Genomic DNA, 23,383 nt, shown 5'->3' on the forward strand with positions numbered 1-23,383 from the left:
GGTTCAATAAGATATTTTATTTATTTATACTTTTAGGTTACATGTATGTTTTTATATATTTATATTTATCGTAGATTTAACATATTTAACATTTACACGTTTACATAGAGCAGGACAGATAGAAAGAGAGGGCGAAGGAGTGAAAGAGTAGAATGCAATTTCAGCTTAACTTTTTGTAATTTATGTTACAATACATTATTATGAACTCTCAATCATCTCCCGACTCTATTAACACTTTCAACTGATTTGCTATCCAACAATGCATTTTAATTTACTTTATTTGCATCTTAAGCTAAAACACATAGTACAAGTGACTTACAAGAACTTTCAGCTGAACAGTTAAGTTAGGTATCTAATAGATTGCAGTTATCATCGTATTCGTATTCGTAACTTATTTATCCGTTAAATAATACAGTTGATATTATGTGGTTATAATGCTTTTGGGATTTATCTTCTTCGAAATGTGATGGCTTAAGAACTATAAAGCTATTTTCAGTTTAAGTATAGTACTCATAGAGATTTGTCTTCATAACACTTACATACATACGTACGTATATATTGCCGATAGTTCGAATAGATGTACATTAAATTTCACAAGCGAATACACATATTATTATGTTGTCTTTGTTTTTGGATGAACTTTGGTTTTTCTTATCATAGTACTTAGTTGAGTTACGAATGCTGTTGCTTTAGTTCATACATATATTTGATAATTATCTGATTATTTGGTTATCTTTGGTTATTATTATTTACTTTGTTTGAGTGTAGTTCTTGGTGCAGTTGAGTTTGCTACATATGCTTTTGGTTGTTGTTCTTGTTGTTGTGGTCAATTGCCCTGTATATTAGTTAGTTGTGCGAAACTTATCTGCAATTAGCCAGAGGTAGTTCAACCTCCTTCTAACTTCTCTACATTCTCAATCATGTATTTATTGGCTACTTGTTGTTGTTGTTGTTTTGTTTGGTGCCAATTTTGTGGTATACTTAGGTATAGTTTACGATTTCTGCTTAATTAACTTTTGTGGATTAGAATATTTGCCTTACATCGTTTGCTCATAGATATTTGTACAGTTCTTGTTCGTATGAGTAAATTTTGTTTGTTTGGAAAGAATCTTTAGTGTAGTGTATAATGAGTACAATTATAGTCGTATAATTAGAATTATGTGTGTAGTGCCTACGTAAATTACATCTATAGTACAAAGCACAAAAAGTTCAGCCTAAGAAACCATCACAAAGTAGAAAAATAAATATCAACACATTTAGTTATATTCACAAACATTCGAAAAGCATCACGAATAATTATTAAACTCAGTTATATTATACAGGTAAACCATTCACATCATTCATTCCATATTTTTTTTGCTCTAATTACTAAATACAACATACGAGTAGTTACACTTTAAGGGAAATCCTTTTGCCTTTGTTTCATATCTGATTACTGCAAATAAAGAAAATATATTATAAACATTAATATTATTACTCTAAAGTTTTCTAACATATGCTACAGATTATTGAACCCCTTAAAGTAACACATATATCCGAGATAAAAAAATTACTTATTTAAATGTTGTAAATCGGGCATTATGTAAATGAAAAGTTCATTAAGTTTTCAGCTTGAGTGTCTCTCACAGAGCCTTCCATAAAATGCGGTTAAATAAATGAAAAAAAATCAAAGTCCAAGGCTTGGCGACGCCTTACAGTTGCGCACCATTGAGTTTGTTTGTTTTGGTTTTTTGGTTTTGCTTTCTGTCTACAGTATTCAGTATTCAGTATTCAGTTTTCAGTTTACATTTTTATTTTCTTGGCTACTCGGCGCATGCAATTCAATTTGAACCCTTTACGGGCAATTACGCTGCCAAGCCGAGCTGGCTCTCTGGCTGCTAACAGTGTCAATGTCAAAGTAGAAACCTGGCCACCATTGTGGCAACATTTGCTGCTTCGTTTTGTATGCCAACTGCGTGGGCTACGAAAACAACAAACAAAAAAACAAACTACAAAGGCGCAAAACAACTTTTGATTGCCAAAAAAGCAGCTCACCGTTATCTGCTCTCTGCTCTTTGGGCCTCTGACTCTGACTCTGACATAGAAAATTAAAAATTGCAATCACGTAAACAGCTAGAAAGCTCAAAGGTCTTGCCAAGGGACGATTATTTATAACTGAAACGCAAGTTGAAGATTTTTATGGGTTTCCCTCTATGTTTTCGGTTTATCTCACTCTCTTTTCTTTACTCTCTCTCTTTCCACTGCGGTCAGCGAGGCCAAATGCTAAATACGAACTGCATATAAATTGAATTTGCAATAAAGCACAACAAGAGGGAAACACATCCTTACGTAAGGTGCATGTGTGTGTATGTGAGAGGGAAAAAATAACTTATTTAAAGCTTGACAATGGCAGAAATTGAAATTCGGGGCGTGGTTTTTGCATTCAGTCTCCTCTCTGTTGATCGTAATTGCACATGCATGTAAACCGTAAGCCGTTGACAGGCACCTACACCCATGGATGGCTATCAGAGACACGAGCTCACACACAGTGACACGCTAAGCAATTTAACAATTTTACAGACAATTAAACAACAACATGCTGAACCCGCTCAAGCTCCTTCTCGCAGGACACTGTAAACTCGGACTTTGTGTACGCCAGCTTTGGCTGGATGCTGGCTGCTGTCATTGAATTGGCTGATGCTCAACAAAAATGGCTTAAATGTACTTGCAGCCTGGTGTCTGTACATAAACTATCGATTAGTTTAATGCGCAAAAATACGAGCCAACTTCGAGCTTGGGCATGGGCAAACACAAAGCTATCCCTAGTTCACCATGTCACTTTCATATATTGTATGTATGTATGTGTGTTTGTAGCTGGGTTTGCCTGCGGGCGGAGTATATATAACAAATTGAATTAAAATTGTAAATATCACAACATTCGGGCGCGAACTTTATGGCCCACAAATCAAATGCACAAGCTTTGTGGACTGCAGCCTGAACGAATGTTGCGCATACGCTCCGTTGACCGCCTTCCTCGCCTGAGCTATCAAGCGATGTGTGTGTTTGCCTCTACACAGCTGCACAGCCGTTGTGCATGTCGTGACAAAATGTGGCGCAAAAGGACAACAAAAGCTGCCCTCAATGTTGTTGCTGATGTTGGGGGCGTACAAGTTTTCATTTTTCATTGTTTTGTGACCATGAAACAAAGGCCAGTAAAATGGGAGAGACAATACATTTGCAGGCAAATACTCAAAATTGTTATATTGTTAGCAGAAACGCTGTCACTAAACGAAAATGTATACCCGTATTTTGTAATTAAATACTTTGCAGTCCAATACATCGTAGTTCGATCCTAAAGCTGAGCGTAACGCATGTTGAGCAAAGCCAATAACAAATTGCATGAGTGCTCAATTTAATATGCTAAGCTCGATTCGAATTGATTTGTTGTAGGCAACATTTGTGGCATTAGCAACTGGATTTGCTCGCAGCTAACTGCAGCTGTGGCTGCTGTTACTGCTGCATCAAGTGGTGGCAAGCGAGTCGAATGCCCAAGGTTGAGTGCGGTGCATGGCCTGCTGCAATGTATGCAAATGAAAGGCGTCTGTTTGCCAACCCTGTCATCTGTCTTTCTGCTCTGACTGTTTGCCTTTCTGCCTCTCTGTGCAGCTGTTTGTCTGTGCGTCTGACTGTCTGTCTCTCTGACAATGTCGACTGGGTTCGAGAAGCGTGCGTTTGTGTGTGCATTTAGTTAATGTTGTTGTTAAATTGTGCATTGTATGTTTGTGTTTACAGGCGTTTCCACTTTAATTGAAATTAGTGCCGAGTTTTCGATTAACTTCACTTGCCTTAATTGTTTAGAGAAGCGCTTCAGTTCGTCAGAGGCAAATGTTTGCGAATGTTACACGAATGTCGGCTTTAAAGAAATTCACGTAATTAAGTGGACAATTACATTGGGGACTTTGTTTAAGAATTCTTTTTATGTGCACTCCCAGGTGACAGCAGTATATGATCTTTGTATCATTTATTAATAAAGGGACCGAGAATATGAAACTTTATTTCAGCACATCTAAAAAAAGATCAAATAGGAAAAGTTCTATAAGGCTAGAGCTCAAAAACTAACGACGTTGGCAAAAGTTTTTCAATGTTTTGGAATGAGCAAAAGGCCACACAGCACATGGCCACAAAGTAACCCAAAAAAGAGCCTGTGCGTTGTGCAGTTTTTGTTTGCTTAAGGTAAGCAAATGGCACAAGTTGCGGTGTGTTTGGCCCCTTAACAGTAACAAGATGAAATAATTCAATAAAAAATAGAAAGAGAAAAAGTTTCTTTGAGGCGGCTGCTGTTGCTGCTGCTTGTTTGTTGAGCTTTTGACCTTCGAAATTTTGAAGTGTGCCAACGTGCGAGTAATTTCTATTAAAATGCGCAACACATGTCAGAGAGAAGTTTGTCGCCACTTTATGCGGATGCGAAACCCTTTTAGGTCCCTAACTAATTTTGCATTACACACACGGCGTATGCGTAATTTTTCCTGTTGCCTGAGCTGACATATAACATGTCACGCCTCAAAGTATGCAAAGCAACACCGGAAGCAACAGCAACAGCAAGAGCCATGGCCATGGCACATTGCGATTATCATCATCATTGACGTCGCCGTTGTCATCAGCATTAACGTTAGACGTATTATTATCTGGCTAAACTTTTTGCCATCCCTTTTTTTTTCGTTGCAAACGTTTTTTTTAAGCATCTGTCACAAGTATTAAATGTTGAGTGGGCATATTAGCTTTGTCAAGCAAAATGGAACTGCTGACAACAGAGATTTCTATACATTATCAGCTATTTGTTGAATTAAATGTATATAAATCGATTGATTGCTCGATAAGTAAGATATGAATAAATTTAAGAACAATGCGTCTGTAGAGTATATAAAATTCAGTGCGTTTAGCACAGTCTTGTGACTGCTGTTTGTGCTCTTTGTCGAGTTGTTCAGGCTTGCCTAGTGATATGAGCTTACGACTAGCAGCGGCAGCAGCAGTGCTTTGCCTCTGACATTTTGTCGTCGGCGGCTCATCGCAATCATAATTTCCATCTTTATGAATTTTTAATGAGAAAAAACCAACTCGAACTGGAAGAAGCCGCTTAGCACAGCACGGAGCTGTGCCTGTCACTTGCAATTTCAACTAAATTTTTTATAAGGCTGACACGCAATGGCCTTGAAAAGGACAGGATGCCCAGACCCAGTCACAGCCACAGTCACAGCGACAGCGACAGTCACAGACCCAAACCCGAAAAACCGAATCCCAGACACGACACAGATCCAGGTCACGCCTTAAGCCTGCACAGCCGAAAGCATCAAGTTTATGTTGTATTTAGTTAGGCAAATATTTATTTGATTGGTTTTGCGATTTGCATTTGCGTATTTGTGATGTAAGCGATGCGAACAGAAGAAGGAAATTGTGCGACGACAAATGAAAGGAAAGGAATGGAATAAAAATAAAGTAAAATCCAAAGAAAATGAAATATACTTGTATATTGATGGATCTGCTTGAATTAGGTGCAAGCATCGCTGGATATGGAAATGTCAAGAAAAAAGAGACGTATAAACAGACAGAAAATGATTGAATGAGGCGCCACATGATAAATGACCCAGATGCAGAGGCTGGGGGCATTCGCATTGACACAAGTTGCAAGTCGTCGATGATAATGATGATGCTGACGATGATGATGACGAGGATGGGTGCACAGGAAAACTCTTTAATAAGGCAAGCAAGCAGACCTAATTAAGAGCTCATTAAAGTTGATTCAGGTGTATTCAGTATTGAGCAAACTGAATGCATTCACTGCCGTTAATTAAACCAAAGAAAGCGAGAGACAAAGGGAGACCAATGGCAATCATCGTTGTGGGGTCTTCTGCATATCAAATTCTAATTAAACTAGCAGCTTCGCAATTATGTATATCTCAAATATCAATAGCAGCTGCTGTGCAATTACAATATTAAAGCATGCACTCAGCATTAAATTTTATAGTACGAAGAGATATTGAAGAAAAATATTGTGAATTGCGTGAAAAAAGGCAACAAACCTGCGGCAACATCCTGTACAAATAAGCCGGATGCGAAGAATAAATAAAAGCCAAATAGAAGAAATGAAGAAAAATTATAAGGGAAATCTGAGAGATGGGTGAGATGGGGATGCAGATACAGAGATTTAGATACGGTTGTGGAAACCGGATGCCTGCAGCAGACAGTGGCGAGAAAGTGTTGCCGGAATTTGACCAACCCAGTGAGGCGTGCTCGCATTTCATTTTGTCTCTGGAAAGAAGGACTGCGAAATGTGTTGCCAACAATATTTCTGTAATGACCCTAAAAATTTCTTCGCCTTCGTTATAAATTCAAATCAGCTGCTAAACAAAAAAATGTGATTTATTTAAATTTTCTTAAATGTGCCAAACCAGCAATTTTTTTCACCCTTTTAATTATCCCAATTTGTTTGAGTGAAATAAGAGCATAGAGAAGCATAGCGACAGCTAATCAATGTTAATCCATTTCTAACGAGGCATCGTTAGCAGCTATATATAGATATACATATACATATATATATATTCTTGCACTTGAATGGCATCATCATCAAAATGCCTTCCAACTTTGAAGTCATCAAATTGCAATGTTGTTGTTATTGTTATTGGCTGGCATTGTTGGCATTTAACGATAATGTGCACATATCGAGGCCATAAACAGACATTGAGAGCCAATATAAAATGACTGCCAAGCAGGCCAAACAAAATCTGTATGCAAGTCTACAACTCTCACTCGGAATTTGTATCCTTATTCTTTGTATATATCTGTGCACGGGTCGATGTGCGTGGGCGTTTAATGCGATTCGCTATGCCCCCCAATGTCATACACATTAACAAAGTTTTTGGGGCTAAAGATAAACTTGAGTTACATTGATACGAGGGTCGCTTCTTCTGCTTGACCTTCCACACAAATACAAGAGAAAACTATTATACTATAGTATTTTTACTGCGATGACCTAACAAAAAGTATTTCACAAAAACTTTCGCCATAATTGACAGCAACTGTGCAAGTTAATATTAGCTGAATAAAGTCAGTCGGACTAAACTAAAATTGGCAAACCAGTCGACAAGTGCTGTCGTCACCTGTAAGCCTCATTTAATTTTCAAGCTGCCCTCGCTTACTTCGATATTTATACATATCTGTCGCAGTTTGTCTGGAAGCCTTTCTGCTTCTGCGGTTGTTTGTTTATGCCAAATATTTGATACGAAAATATGTGTTAAATTCCATCTCTCGTTGACTCTCCCCCTTTCTTTTCTTTTTGGCACTTTCTACTTTTAGCTCTGCTCGTTTTGTTGTGGTTACTGAAATTTATATATATGTATATGTATATAAAACTCGCTTGCAGCAGTTCGGATAGCCGAACTTTTGTAAACAAAAAGCCACACACACACACACACACACACAAAACAAATGCAAACATTACGCTGGGCTCCAAACGGCTTGCTGCTGCGAACTGTTGACAATCCTTTTGCAGCCCAGCAAAGTATGCTACAAAATGTGTTAGACAAAATGGGGTAAAAGACAAGAGCTGATGCTTCTGCTTCTGCTGCTGCTTCTGCTGCTGAAGGAGATATATTTAACTGTTTGCTATATTATGGCTTTTATATTGAGTTGTTTTGGACTTATCTAGTTTACTGTCAACTGGCTGTGCAAACAACGTTTCCAAGTGGCATGAAAGTTCTACGAGCAGAGCGGTTCTTCTCCTTTTTTATGGCCGTTATCAAATCTTGTTTGGAGTTTTAACACGAACACGACACTCTGCCTAATGGCAGTTCATAGCAAAAAAAACGGGGCATAAAAATCATACATAATGCTAATTTTCCAAGCACTGATACAGCGGTGACTTTGATTTATGCAGTACAAATAAGCGTTGGTAAATATGCCATAAATTACGTATACGCAACGTAATGGCTGAAGAAATGTAAATCATTTGTAAAATACTTTAGACACAAGTGAGGCGTGTCTTCTTCGACCCACTCGGCTTTGAACAAAAGTCACTTGAATGCCTGGCTGAGTGGTTACAGATAGAAAAGCATTAACATAAATTACCTTGCACAACGATCCAACGATGCTGATGCCAACTTCCATGCACCGACCTCCAACCTCCAACCTCAATGTGCAGCAGCAGCAGCAACAATCACACACAGATGTACACACACACACAGTGCACAAATGCAGGCCAAGATAGGACAAATACAAAGTCATAGCAATGAAGTGGTTAAGTGGCCAACTTACACACAGACAAACAGACAGTCAGGACATACACACACACACACACACACACACAGATAAATAGACAGTCACATGGCTGCTGAAGAAGTCGAGGAGCGGCAAACCATTACAGTATATTTCCACTCAGCAGCCAGTTGAATCCTCACGCGGTTCTTCTTATGCATCCAAGGGAGCGGATGGACCCTTTGCGGCGGCTGCAGTTGCTCCACCACTTCCACTTGCTCCGCCGGCGCCGCCGCTTGCAGAGGAGGTACGTGAGACGCTGGCATGTCCCATGACCAGGCGCGGTGTTGTTGTTGGCGTTGTAGGCTGCAACAGCGGCGAGTCGAGGCTACCATTGCCACTGGCAGTTGCAACACTGGTGGCACGTGTCAGGAACCAGCAGTCCATGGGCGTTGGCTTGCCTTTCATAATGACTGGGCCGCGGTACTCCAAATGAAATGAATCGTCCTGGTTGATCTCTTGGCACAGCAGGCTGTAAAAAAGCACAAGCAAAGAGCGGATTGTATGGCATTAGTCTACTTATTCTTGGATATGATTTAAGACTGTTGCGTGCTCCACTGTCGCAAAGTGCACACAGCACAGCCAGTGAATTATGTGGCATTCTTATTGGTAATGCAGCGTCGCATGGAGAGAGGTGCAAGTCTCTCGACTGAGCTCAAATTGACAGCAAGCAGTGAAATGATATATGCAGCCATTATTCTGAACAAAGTGCACTTGATTAAAACTTAAACGCTGATATAAAGTTTTCATTTGATCAACTTTTTGGTTTACCGATAACGAATTTAAGCTTTATCTAATTAACTTTCAAACTAAATTTATGAGAATAATATGAATAAATTATACATAAATACTCTTATTTGCTGCTTTTGACTTTTGACACATTGTTAAATATGCAATCTTTTCGATGAAACCATTATTTTACAATAACATTGTTGAATTTTATTGTCATCCAAATTGAGTCGAAAAAAAGTCTTCAAATACATTGTAATAAAAAATGTTATTGTATAATTTTTTCTACCCGTTCGAAATTGCATTTTTTTGCTGACAATTTTGCTATTTGTACTTATTTCCTGTCATAAAATTAAGCAAATTTCTGTATTGTGTGTTTTGCAATCAAAAGTTTCACACATTGCGCCTTTTATGTTTTATTTTTTTTTTGTGTGTTTTGCTGAGCATAATATTAAATTTGTCTGGCTGGGATTTCGTTGCGCTTGTTGCGGTCGCATTTCCGTTTCCGTTTCGTGCAGCCACAACATTTTATGTAAATACGCCATTAAATGTGCAAGTGTGTGAGTGTGTGTGTAGCATACTCGTATACTATTATGGCAGCTTGTAGTGATTGCATATACATTTAACTCAATTTATTCGCAGTATTTCCCAGAACTCGGCCCGAATATTGGCCACAATTCTGATGCCATTGGGCGCGTTTTTAATTAGCATTGCGTTGGCCAATGGAAATGTGTATCTGATGTGTGTTGTGTGGATGTGAAATGGGTAATTTGCATATGCATATATCTCATAAACTTAATAAAGTGTGCTTTCCCCTAGCCTTAAACAACCATTAATTCTCGCTCTCTCTCTCTCTCTCTCTTGGTCTTCTCGCATTTCCATTGTTTGTCCAACTGATTAAAGAGTTGCAGCCAACCGTAAAGTGACAATCAAGATATCGTGTCAGGTTAATGTGTTTAATTAATGTCTTCATTCCCCTGGCTCAGGAGTTACTCAATGCGTAATTGCCAAGGCAAATATTTAAGACATTGTGTAAATATTAAGCATGGCGCATGAATATTTAAGCGGCCAATTAATATGCAAATCAATAAAAAACAATACTCAGCCAACATGTAAACAATGGAAGGTGCTTTAAATTTCATACAATTGAAATAAGCTTAATTTAATGCAATAAATTTCACACGGATTGCTGAGCAATTAAAACTTTCCATTATTCGCGAATTTTAAGTGAGTGCGCTGCAGTAACGCGATATGAAATTGTTCCCCATAATATTAAATATTATTGATGCATCAGAAATGTCTCTTTGCTGTATTAATTACATCTCTGAATTATTATGCACTCTCTCTCTCACTGCAGTGCATAATTAAACAAAAGTCAGCGATATTAAGTTTAAATCTTCTGGCAAATAAAGTAATGATCCTTATTTATAGGCAACTGACAATGCAAATGCTTCGAGAATTTAATACTCTCCTTTGTGGCAATTTTTGATAATATCGAGAAACTATCGCAGAGAGTACTTCACTTGGAAAACAAGTAAGAGAGATACAGTCGAGTGTGAAAATATATCATATAATTTACCAAAAAATACTAAAATATACCGAAGACTATATTTGGTATTTCAGTAAAGTACTACATTTGAAATATACCATAGAGATCAAAATATACTACATTTAAATACCCTTCTACCATATGGGTAGCGGGTATAATAATTTGGAATAGTTTTGTATGAACTATTGTTATACTTAACAAAATCAAACAACTTTCTGTAAAGGTTTTGTAATAATCTAAATTATTATTTTACTCTTATAGTACTAAATGCAAATGTTTAAAATAGTAAAGGTTGGGAGTAAAATTATATTAGTTCAACAAACATTTTAATTTAATTATCTATTTCCTACAGCCATATATTCGATTAAGTAAATTTGCTGAAGCTAATATGGCAATGAGTAAATATCAAGTGAGCCCCAGAATGAGCGAGAGTGGTTGGAAGAGACAGGAGAGAAATTCGCTGGAAGAAACATATACACAGAGAGCAAGAGAGTGAGAGAATAAGGGAGAGACGAGTGTCAGGTAAACAGCTGAGCGATTTGTATGAACATTTTTGGCTCTGTTTTGTTGTGGCTTCTCAGTTGGCAGACGGCGGTTGAACAGCGTGAATTTCTGAACTTAAATGCGTGGGTGGAAATTGCGATATAATTGAACGCATTATGCATAAATAAAGTGTGATAAGTACAGGCAAGTTCAATTAAAATAAACGCATGATATTGTAAATGCAAAATAGATGCCTCTGGCTGGTCAACAATTCAACCGGCCAGACACCTGTTTGATGGCAAAAATATAGAGAAAAACAAATACGAAATGAAAATATCACGCACTATAATAGAAAACACGACACTTGCAGTTGTAAATTGATGTTGGCACTTGTAAATTGATTTAGTTGAATTGAATTTGCAGTAAATGAATTAATCAAAGGCAAATACTGCGCAATGTTTGTTTACAATATTCCATTGGCTGTGTTTTGTTATTGTTACTCGTCGCTCGTCATATCATTGCCAGCATGAAAAAATCAATAAAGAGCGTGCAGAGAAAGAGCAAACACAAAATAACATATTTCGAACGCTCTTTCTCTCTTCGCCGCTCTCTCTCTTGCTTCCTGCTGTGGCTCACCCTCAAAAACACACAGAAGTTTTCTACGTTGATGGTCAAAAATTCATTGACTTCCACGCGCGCAACTTTGTTTAACGTTCGAGTTCGAGTCCGAGTTCGAGTTCGAGTTGTGTGTGATATTCAGTTTTGATTTTGTTTGCATTATTATTATTGGCAATATTATAATTATTGCAAATTGAGTTGTTTGAAATGTTTTTGCAGCTGTTCGAGGAATTGCAGCGGCTGGTAAGTCAATTAAAACGGCAATTGGCTTCACTGCTGTGGCTGTCATTGCCACGACACTTTTACGGCTTCCGGCCATTGGACGGCACACGCGGCGCCATCAGCCGTGCCAGCCATCAGCGCTGTGGTCGCGTACCGCGTCGCCAATTGGTCATGGACTACATATTCGAGTGCTTCTTCAATGACACCTTCGAGCACATCACGCGCAACGGGCTGCAGGATCGGCAATCGCGTCGCGACATTCTCGATCACCTCAGCGCCATCATCAAGGGCTGCAGCGAGGGGCAGAATGTGCACACCGAGGAGGTAGCCAGCTTGGCTGTGGTCGCCGCTATGCGATATCATCAGCTGGCCAAGGATGGCAATGGAAAGGTATAATGAAATACACTAATTTCTATGTCTGATTAATATGCATTTTTATGGCACATAATCCTGTCGAAATGAGAACGCCTAGCAAATTTAATTTGAAATGTGTTTGATGCAAAAACTTTTCTATCTCTCGCCCGCACACATATGTGAACATACCACAGGTCTGCCTCATGGGGAAGTATCACAACATTTTGTATATTGCTTTGCGCACCTGTTGGGATTGGGGCGTGCGCGACTCTGAGGTGGTCGTTCAACTGTTGGGTAAGTCAAAGGCAAAAGGCACAGAAACTTAATAATTTAATACCCATACATGCACGTACATATTGCTGCACGTATCTGCGAGAGAGAGAGAGTGTGTGTGTGAGTGTGTGTGTGTGAGACGTGTGCTTTGGGGCATGGCCTTTTGTTTTGCATATTTTAATGAATTTTATGACATCGCATCAGATTATAACGCCCGTAAGCAGGCGGGATTCAAGATCTCATTTAATCACGTGTTTCTGCTAATTGCCAGCTGAAATTGCGTTAAAGGTACGAGGAAAGTGTTGCTAATGCCGTGTTGCTGTTTGCTTCTCTGCTGCTTCTGCTGCTGAAAGTGTAGTTCTCCCATGTTGCATCGTAAAACGTGAAACTTGTAAAGTGCCTTAAAGTGTTGCATGTTATTTGGGCCATGCCTCAGAGCTCTCTCTCGCTCTCTCTATCACGTTTGGCTGCCTGTGCGTGTTGCCTCTAATTAAAACGCTGCGTAAATTTGCCAGCCTGAAGACCAAGTTAATGGTATGCCAAGGCTCAACGTGCATCTGTAGTGTGTGTGTGTGTGTACTTTCTCACTTTTTGCCTGGTGTGCGTGGCATGCTATGAAAATTTGGTTTTTTTGATCGCGCGATTTTCAGCACTACACAGCCATATCTCCGGCCTCACTCCACTCTCTCGCTCTCTGCAGTTATGATTGCCAACAGCTATGCACAGTCCTGCTTCTTGCTTTTACAAACAATTTCTGGCTGCTGACATTTTGGAAGCTTCCGTTTCCCGTTTTGCCACAGCGACTCCATTTTGTGGCCGTAACCTAACGCGCTGCAGGCATCCACTTTTTAACATGTATGCGAGCTGCCAAAAAAAAGCAACTGCGAAAGCGTTCAGGCAACAAGTGCAGCTTCCTAATTGGCTCGCTTTTTAAGTTTATGGGAATGTACATATCGTATTTTAACAGCTTGACTTCTGCTCTATTCTATTTGTTGCTTCACAGTTGCCATTTACCAGTGCGAAAAGACGTTCGAGCGCATCTTTCTGGGCGCACTGTTTGGTCCACATGCGCCGCACTTTATAGCTGGCTGGCGCAGCGATTTTCGGGATCAGGTAAGCCAACATTGCCATTGTCTTGCATAACGATGAAGTAAGAGACGTTCTTTCACTCTTATGCAGCACGAGAATGTGCGGGCCATGGTCTACTTTCTGAAGCATGCAACACGCGAACAACTCATGTTGCCCGTGTGGATACCACGCTTCGAGCAGGAACGCCAACTAAGGTGAGTTGACAGCATGCCGAATTTATGGTTGCCATTTGCGTGCCGAAAATTTGCAAACACATTTTCGGCTAGAAAAGTTCTCCTAGACAACTTGACTTTCTCCACACACACCACATATACCAACACACATACACACGCACACACTCAGAGTTGACAATAGCAACAACATTTTGTTGCTTATTTGTTGCTCTCGTTTGCTCGTATGTTATTTCTGGTTTTTTTGATTGCCTGTGGCTACAAAAAGTTGTGTCATATTCTAATTGGAAAGCCAACAGAAAACCCCTTTTTACTTTTAGCAGCTATTTTTGGGAAAAATATCATAAAAAAATATATGCGAAAATGTTACTTAGACTTTAGTTTAATGGACACTCTTTGCGCTCTTAATTAAATTGCGACAGCAATCAATTGCAATTTTTGCTTGATGACCTTGAACATTTTAATAAATAAGTATGCATTTAGCAGTTTAAATTCAAAGAATGTAGCAGGATCTTGATGAGAGAAAGCGGGAGAGAAAAGGAAATTGCAAATAAAAGGATTTTAATTAAATTAATACATATGGCATTGTTTGTTCGCTGTGCCTGTTTGTCAGACATAATTGAGTAAAGGATAGCGACACTTTACAAGCCCATATACACACACACATACACACACACACACATATACAGAGCGACATTCATTTAAACAATGGCCGCTGTGGCTTTCAATCTCAGCTGCTTGTTCCTTGGGCTGCTGTTGGTGTCATGTATAATTAAGATTTTCACTTCTAACACGAGCTCAGCTCGTCGGCTGTCTCATTTTTTAGCAGCCGAGAGATTTATGAACGTGTATCTGTGTGTTTGCTGGTGTGTGTGTGTGTGTTTCACAATGTCCCACAGTCTGTTTGAGTGTGTTGCGATAAGCTGAAAACCAACAGCCAGCGATGTAAACCTTTGTTATTTTGGCTTTGTTTGCCAGCACTCCGGAGGATTAAAGTCAAAAATGCGTGTAATAAGCGCACAAAGCTTCTGCCAGGCTAACACTCAAGCGTTGATACATGCTTACCCCCATAACACACACACACACACACATACACACACACAAGCGCGTGTAAGTAGTATAAAAGAAGCTCACTGACAAACATTAGGAGTACATTTATGACGCCCGCTCTCGCTTGAATCTCCAGCCAAGGCAACACAAATGAATAAGCATTAATAGCTGTGCATGTGTGTGTGCGGAAGAAAGTAAAAAAGTATGCAATGTGATAATAAACACAAATCAACGCCACACGCTCCCAAGGAGACTCCATCTTTGTACATGCCAAATCTATCAGAGAAGAAGTGCAAAACAACAAAAAAGGAGTACGACATTTATTCATAGAGAGCTTGAGCTGAGCTTATAAACTGAGCTGAGATTTTTCAATTAAATTTGCAGGTGATTTGTGCATGTTAAATACATTTGAGAGTTGCCAACAGACAACTAATGAAATGTTAGGGAAAATTGTCGAGAATTTACAATGGGCTTTAGCAACAGTCATTTTACAAATAACTGAGACTTTGCAATTGTCAGTTGCCTAATAAATTCTAAATTAATTTGTCAAGACTTGAAAATGCGCTTATCGTCTGCCCAGCAGAGCAATTCTCTATGTGTGTGTGTGTGTGTGACAGCAAATCACCTGACAAGGAGCATGCGTTGATGTGTCGCTTTATTGTGGTTTTTAGGCTTTTATTTGCCTACTTTTATGCGTAGACATAAAAGCCAACAGAGGCACAAACAATGACACACTCCATTTCCATATGTGGGCGTGTATGCTAGTGTGTGTGTGTGTGTTTGTGACTATGGCTCGAACGTGCCGCAAAGCGCTTCAAGTGCATACTATGTACATGCTACATGCTAATGCCTCAATGGAGGTAACCGCCTAGCCACTCGGCGTATACGCAATATTGAAGCACTCTATCCCACAGGCTGGATGGAGCTTATGGATGGCATATGGAAAACTTACAAAAACCAACCAACTAAACCAAGCAGCTGTGGCAACAGATAGCAAAAGGCAAAAAGCATAAAGCAACAAGCAGAAAGCTGAAAGCTGAGAGCAGAAAAAAGAGCAACAAGCCGACAGTTTAATTTGATTTTGGCACTATTCCCTGCTCCAGATTACAATGACTTGCCAGCAACAACTCGTTCACTAAGCTAATGTAGCCTTGCCATTTGGTCGCCTTTTAAGGACAGCTTTGTGGGCGTCCATTAAAGCAGCAACAACCATAGCAACAACAAAGTGTGGCCTAAAAGCTGCAAACCATTTACGCACTTATACGCTGCCAACTTTTCACATTTGGCAACATGTTTAACCCACTTAGTTGCTCATAACTGACTGCACAAATTTATTCATCTCATTATCTGCTTGTTTTTTTTTGTTTTCACTCTTGCAGATTCATTGATGTGCCAATCGAGTCCTGCGGCTGCTCGTCACCGTTACGCATTGCACTGCAAGCGAATGCGCCAGAATTGCTGCTAATATTGCTCAGGTAAGAGCTTCCGTTTAGTATAAGGTTTCAGCGGCGAGGGAGAGGCAGAGACAGGACGGAGACGGAGGCGGAGGCTGCGTTGGGCAACGAGCCACTTCAATTAGTGCAGAAAACTATGTTAAGCGAGCGGCACTTGGCGGTGGCGACATCGTAATGTATGCAGCATAAAACTCTGCGCATCGCTTAGCATAATCAAGAGGTCCGACTGACAATGCCACGACCCCGCGCCCAGCCCCCGCCCTCTAACACCTCCCTTTGCGGCTGCTCGCGCTCTATCTTGTCTGCCTCTTGAGCGACGCAAATATTAACATTAAATATGAAAGTCGCTGCCAAAGCGAATTTGCATGACAAGGCGACGTCTCCACTGTGTCTCATGGTCGCCAAGCAGCTTGACACAACTTATGAGTGTGCACTCAACAGCAACAACTACAACTGCAATAGCAACAGCAACAGCAGCAACAGCAAAATGCTGAAACCAAAGCAACAACTAAAATTCATAAAATTTATATGTAAACGCTTGCAGTTTCGAATAGTTCTCAACCACTCAGTCACCGTCCTTGGCTCTGCGAAGCTGCAACTGCAACTGCGAGTGCCACTGCCACTGCCACTGCCACAGTCGCCTCTGGCTCTCCATTGGCGTTCTATGCTGGCTTTTCTCTGCGGTCGGCAATTTATTGTTTTATAACTTGATATTGCCCCGATGTGCTTTTCCTATATTTTTGTGTTCTTGTGGTTTTGCACCCATCCCATCCCCGCCCCGCCCCGCCACACTGGCCACGCCTCATTGCTTGCACAGCTTTTTGGCAAAGCGCTAGGGCGCTTTCAATTTTTGATGCAGCGCCAGAAAGTATACTTTTGCATAAAATGCGAATATTGATTGTGAGCCAAAAAAATGGCGATTCCAATCAAATCAGAACAACGAACGAAATATGGAAAACCCAAATTCAATGCCATGCTCAAGAAGGCGAATCGTAAATGCTCTAATATCGATGCCATAAAATGCTACAAAATGTGTGTATTAACCATAAAGATAATGGAAATTTTGAAGTAATACAACAACATAGTCTCAGCTGAATAGTTTTTATAGCGCTATTTTCGACAGCGTCGTGTTTCAGTCGAGTACCTTGAAGAGTCGTTAGTTGCCTTAATTGGCAATAGACGCGATCAATAGGTGGGAAAAGAGAGAAAAGCAAGGAATTAAGTGGGTGGGCGGAGAAAACTCTCATTGGGCCGCCTGTTGTCAGTGTTGCTATTGTTGCTTCTGCATTGACGCCTTGTTGCCTGATTGCCGATTGATTTCTGCTGCCGCTTTTGCTGTTGCTACTGCTGATGTGGCCATAAATTGTCGATATTGTTTACGCTTTTGATTTGAGTTTGGCTTTTCGCTTTGCTGCATTTTTTCATTTAAAATTGGCCATAAAATATGCAAATTGTGTGGCTTTTTATTTTTCTGTTCTACTCGCGTATAATTTTTGTAGCGCATCCGGGTTAATTTTGCACGCCACAGGCAATTCTTGAATATATTTCTAAATTATGCAATATCTAACACACACAAAGTCGTATGTAAATTTCTTAGATGACAACTTACACGCTTGCTTTGCCGAGTGCCAAATGCAAATGGAACGCGATATGTAAAGCGATTGAAACATGTACAATATATATGTATATATTTTGACAAACATTTTCAATTTCAAATGTGACAACGCTCATGCCATTTGCCAGTTACTGTCAACTGGCATCATACACAATTTGCACTTCATTTGCAAAATTCTACATAGCACATAGAGCATACACACACACATCCGCAACGTTGGCCAGCTTATGTGTGGGCGAGTGGCAGGGAGTTTTGTGGGCGTGTCATGTGTGCTTATGACAGGACGTCGTCGTCGTCGACTACCGCGACCCGTGTTCTGTTCATTATTTCATTTGCACATTGTGTTTATCAGCGCCTCAAACATTTATTACCCCTCACCTGACGTTGCTGTTGTCCAGACCACTTTGCAGTCGCCAACGCAGTTCTAGACCCCCCGAAAATGAACCCATTCAACCCCCTTTCATAGCCAACTCACTTGGGCGCAGCCTCAGCAATGTCGTCTACAAATTACTGTTAACAACCGCAGAACATTTGCCCAGCTCTCTCTTTGCTCTCCCCGCCTCTGACCGCAAGCTAACCAACTACGTGCTCCAGCAGCAACAGCAGCTGGTTGCTGGCAACTGGCAGCTGGTTGCTTGTAACTGGCGAATGGCGAATGGCAACTGGCAGGTCGTTGCACGTAGCCAACAGTTAGCCGCATTCGTGACCGCTTATCATTGCAGATATGGTGCCGCACCACAACCGCCCGATGGAGGTACCTCCGTGATTATTGCACTGCTCGACAAACTCATCGAGAATGGACGCAATTATAGCTATGAACTGGTGCTTTGCCTCAAGATACTGCTGCGAAATGTGGCCATGATTGAGATGCCATTCAAGGTGAGTTCGCCAAAGACAAAGCAAAGCAGAGCCTTAAGCAAACGAGTTGAACTCAACTGAAACGCATATGCGGGATATCATCATCATCAGCATCACATGTCAGAGTCTTTATTAACTTTCTCTTTCTGTTTGCAGCCAATTGTGTATGCATCACGACGTGAAATGTTTTTCGAGCGATACGGACGTCTCTTAATGGACAAAATTATTGGCAAGGAACAGGTCTATGGCGTGCCCACCTTGCGTCATTTGTGCCGGTAATTATCAACTCCTGAGCTGCTGAACTTTTGCCATGGGCTCAAAGGCAATTGCCGGCTGTCCACTTGTCTTTGATGTCGACAAAGCGAGAGACGATGGGGTCTATGGAAAGTTGATAGGCTGATAGGAGACGAATAGGAGGAGGATGATGGCTGAAGCTTACTGTCATCGTATGACAGCTAAAGCACATGGCTGCTGACGTTGCCAACAAGTTTAACTTTTTTTATTCAATTACTTTGGCTAAGATTGCTGCTGGTTCGCAACGCTTGCTTGACTTTCTACGGGTCTCTCTCTCTCTCTCTCTCTCTGTCTCTCTTTCTCTCAGTTTACTGATAAGCCTGCAAATTTAATAAGTATAAAAGTCGGAGCAACTCTCTGACTAGTTGACAAGACAGCCTAACTGTCTGGCTGTCTAACTGGCCGACAGTTTGTCGGCCTAAAAGTCTGATTGACAGACAGTTTGACAAACCATTTTGTTGACGCTTCTGTTTGGCAACTTGGAACTGCCTTTAATTTTGGTCTTGGCTTTTTGTTTTGGCCATGGCCGCCAACACGCCGTTGCTTTTATTATTATGCGGCTTACTTTCTTTTGTGCCCTTTGTGCCACTGTCTAGGCTTTATCATAGCTGCCACGACTTTGTCACAGTTTAAGCAAATGTCTGGTATCAAATATCGGGGGAATAAACGCTCTAAGCGTACGAAGGGAGGAGGAGAGATTGTTGACTCCAACTCCACCACCACCAGCTGTTGTTGGCTTAATTTAATTGAATTTCTTACAAATTTGATTAGTGCTCGAATTAAATCGATAAGCTGTCAGGCTATTGACTAATTTGATAAGTTAGCAGAAAAACTTTCTCTGCGGTTGTCACCCTGGTCACTTCGATAGGGTTTCACTTGCGACACACTTGGAGTTGGCCCCTTCCCCCCTCACCAACTTGTTGTACTGCGAGTATTTGCTTCGTATGTTTGCCATTTGCCAACTCACGTTGCACATAAAATTCACAACGACTTTGTGCCGCACTCGCACACTTTAGATGTGTACCAATACCCTAGAGATTTAATCATACTTTAGTGTGTACTTGAGTTATGCAAAAATATAGAAAAATGGTTAGAGAAAGAGAATCTTTTAGAAGCTCAAAATACTTTTATAGTCTCTCTCATAATATTTGAAAACACTTTTAGGGTATTTCCTAGTCAAGCATACTTCGCCACTTTTATTCTATTTGCTCGTTTTCCAGCTTGTTTTTCTTGGGCCAATGTTAGTATAACCGCGTACTTGCATATCGTAGCGCAACTGGATATGTATATATATTGAGTATATAGTCTATATAAATACTTGTTTATACATGTGTGTGCGTGTATGTTAGGTCAACATGTTTGTGTGTAATTGCATTGATACCCACACGAAGGACCCGCAGCTCAGTTTGCGATTGCCAATCAGATTTCGATTGCTGTTGCCGCTGCCTGGCATTTTATTTATGCATATTTGTTGTGGCAGCTTTCCCTTTTACATTTTTCGCAATTGCAAGTTGAATTTATTTTGCTTTCAGCCCTCAGTGTCCGTGATTTCAATTTGTGCTTATTAATGCCACTCATCGTGCTTCCTTCTGGTTGTTCTGGCAACTCGGGCGTGTGCTTGACATTGCGTATACGCCAAGTGGCCGCACAAATAGGCAATGCTTGTGGTTTTTATGGCCGTGCGCTTAGTAGGCCGACGCATGGGGAGTTGCTTCATTGATTGCTGAACTGCCTGTGAGGGTCATAAAAAAGGCGGCGCGCACACACAAAAGCGCACTTCATTTGCCACCTCAATAATGTTGACACGACAAATTAACAAGTACATCAAAAAGTTGTCTCAAGTGCAAGTCGCCTCGTTGCGGCCAGCTTAAACGACAGATTAGCATTTTTTGTGAATGCTTTATAAACCCAATTTTCGCTGGGAAGCGTTCAAGTTTTGCACACCTCTTATGGAATTTTTTTTTTTTTTGTACAAAATGTTGTCTGCTTGTGCGCCACATATTCGGAAGTATTACAAAGTTTTTTGGCTATCTGAAGCGTTCGCTATGCTTTACAGAAGCTTGATTGCTTGCGAATCAAGTGGAAAAAGTAAGAGCACAATACAAGTACGAGTATAGGAAAAAAGGAGAGAAAGGAAAGAAAAGAAAATCAGCTCACAATTTCCGGCACTTGAACTTCTCTTCTTTGGTTTCTTTTCTGTTCGGTTCTGTTTTGCTCTGCCGTTTGCCTGTGTGGCGCAAAAAGCGTAACTTTTGAGTAAAAGTAAAGTTTATAGAAATTTTCTTACAACAAAAGTTTTAAGCACATGAACTTTGGCACGCTGCTGCTGCTGCCGATGTTTTTTTCTTGTGTTTGTTCAATATGAGCTTATTATGTGAAACTTAAATTAATTTATGAAATATGTTGTGAAGATTGACAGACAACTGGCTGCGAAATGCTAAACAGAATGTAGCAGCTATGGCTAGGGACTTTTGGGGTGAAAGTTTGTCGCATGTAAAAGATTCAAAGCTGATATAAGTTTCTTTTTTATTTCTTATCTACATCACACAGCTGTCGCATTCGTGACATACTGCGAGAGCATAATCAGCTACCGAATGGGATCGATACACTTAGATTGCCCAAACGCCTGCAGCGCTATATTGACCTCACTGAAGAGCTTGAAGGACCCGAATTGCAGCATCAGCAAGAGCAGCAGCATCATCAGCAGCAGCAGCCGCAGTCATTAGAGAAACCCATGCAGAGGCTGACAAATGCGATGCAGAGACTCGAGACGATAAGCGGCGGTGGGAGCGAGAGTGAGAGCGAGGATGAGAGCGAGAATCATGTGCAGTTGCTGGAGGCGGTCACAGATGCTGAAAAGGCAGCTGTCGCAGCCTTTGTGGAAACCGGCAATGGCGCCATAACCGATGAAGCCAAACAGGCAGCTATTGCTGCGTATATGCTGGCCAATGAAACGTCGAACGATGACTACAATCCGCAGGAACATTCGAACCCCTTTGAACTTAGTTAGCTATTAAGTGTTACACACTCACCGATAGGTCTCCTCGCTGATGTTGATGCGACCGGGCACACCGGTGGTCTCAGTGCGACTCGTTAAATTCACAGTGTTGCCAAAGAGGCAATAGCGTGGCACTCGATTGCCAATGACGCCGGTGACCACCTCGCCCGAGTGGATGCCGATGGTGATTTGCTGTGGGAATTGAATAAGATAAAAGTTATTTCTATATATAGTACTTATACTTCTACTTATTGCTAGGGCAAAACAATTTGTAATCGAATTTATTTACTGAATAAAATGATAGTTAACCGGATTCCTTTCATTCACTGCAGCCAGCTAACATTGAGTCCAGCACTTCATTGTGCTAATAAACTTTCGCCTTTCGGCTAAGTAAACCCGGCAAGAGACTAAAGCCAAGTTGCAAAAACTAAAATCCAACCGAGTTACCAGAGACCGACGAAAAGTTGCCACAATTACTTTGAAAAAGTTGCAGTTGCTGCTGCTGCTGCTGTTGCTACTGCTGCGGTAGCCAAAACTTTTCTTTAATTAAATTTAAAACGAAATGAGCTGCGGCTGCGGCTTTAGGTTTTGATGGCGAATGTGACTGCAACTGCAATTGTGGCAAGAAGTAAAGGGCACAGCTCGCCAGCTGAAGTGTGGCATTAACACGCATGTGAATAAGTGTGTCAAAGTAACAGAAGAGTTTGAAATACTGCTACACTTAGGAGAAAACCTTTAAAATTAGGGTCAGTCGTAGACATTTTTAAACCTATCCATAAAGTTATATATATTATTATTTTGTATCTGCAGGAAATATAAACATATCAGAGACTGTAAGAGATTGAAATATAATTTCAATTCAATTATGAATTGAAAAAAATCTAAGCGTAATTTTAAAGCTACATGTTTCAGACATATGTACAATAATAACTACAGTATTTAAGATTCCTTTTCATAGTTGCTTTGCCCAACATCTGGAATATTTTGCACTCTATGGTATATTTTTAATGTAGTAGCATAGTAATATACTAAATGTAACCTTTTTTTATATTTTTAGTTTTTTATGATATATTCATTTGATATATTTTTTAAGAAATATTGCTCGGTTTTGATTTAAGTCACACTGGCTATCTCACGGGTATCTCACAGTCAACCACACTCGACTGCAGTTTTCTTATTTGTTATTAAAACTCATTACGCTGCGCTGATTATACATCCTTGTTTTTAGTTTTGTCAATAAAATAGATGAGGTCAGCGAAAAGCGCAAAAGTAAATCACAAAATTAAAAGTGAATTTGCCACAGCTGCATTAAGTGATTTTTGAGTTTGTGGCCATCTGGTT

The 23,383-nt window shown here is 40.3% G+C and overlaps 2 protein-coding genes across 3 annotated transcripts in view; one reads left to right on the top strand and one right to left on the bottom strand.

Annotated features, from left to right (window-relative positions):
- Positions 1-3: 3 nt before the first annotated feature.
- Positions 4-23,383, bottom strand: part of LOC132784286 (guanylate cyclase soluble subunit beta-1) — a 47,810-nt gene continuing 24,430 nt past the window's right edge. For both annotated transcript variants that reach the window (XM_060789810.1, XM_060789808.1), the window contains 3 exons: positions 22,077-22,234; positions 8,101-8,758; positions 4-1,435 (listed from right to left, as the gene is read on the bottom strand). In XM_060789810.1, coding sequence (XP_060645793.1) covers positions 8,440-8,758; positions 22,077-22,234 — 477 coding nt within the window. In that variant the 3' untranslated portion in view covers positions 4-1,435; positions 8,101-8,439. The remainder of the gene's footprint in view (positions 1,436-8,100; positions 8,759-22,076; positions 22,235-23,383) is intronic.
- On the top strand, positions 11,873-22,355 carry LOC132784288 (uncharacterized). The gene is made up of 8 exons (XM_060789811.1): positions 11,873-12,277; positions 12,436-12,535; positions 13,518-13,627; positions 13,694-13,797; positions 16,203-16,298; positions 18,615-18,771; positions 18,907-19,025; positions 21,595-22,355. The coding sequence occupies exons 1-8, from the start codon at positions 11,873-11,875 to the stop codon at positions 22,052-22,054; spliced, it is 1,551 nt and encodes a 516-aa protein (XP_060645794.1). The 3' UTR covers positions 22,055-22,355.

The sequence above is a fragment of the Drosophila nasuta genome, chromosome 2R (genome assembly GCF_023558535.2).
Source record: "Drosophila nasuta strain 15112-1781.00 chromosome 2R, ASM2355853v1, whole genome shotgun sequence".
NCBI lineage: Eukaryota > Metazoa > Arthropoda > Insecta > Diptera > Drosophilidae > Drosophila > Drosophila nasuta.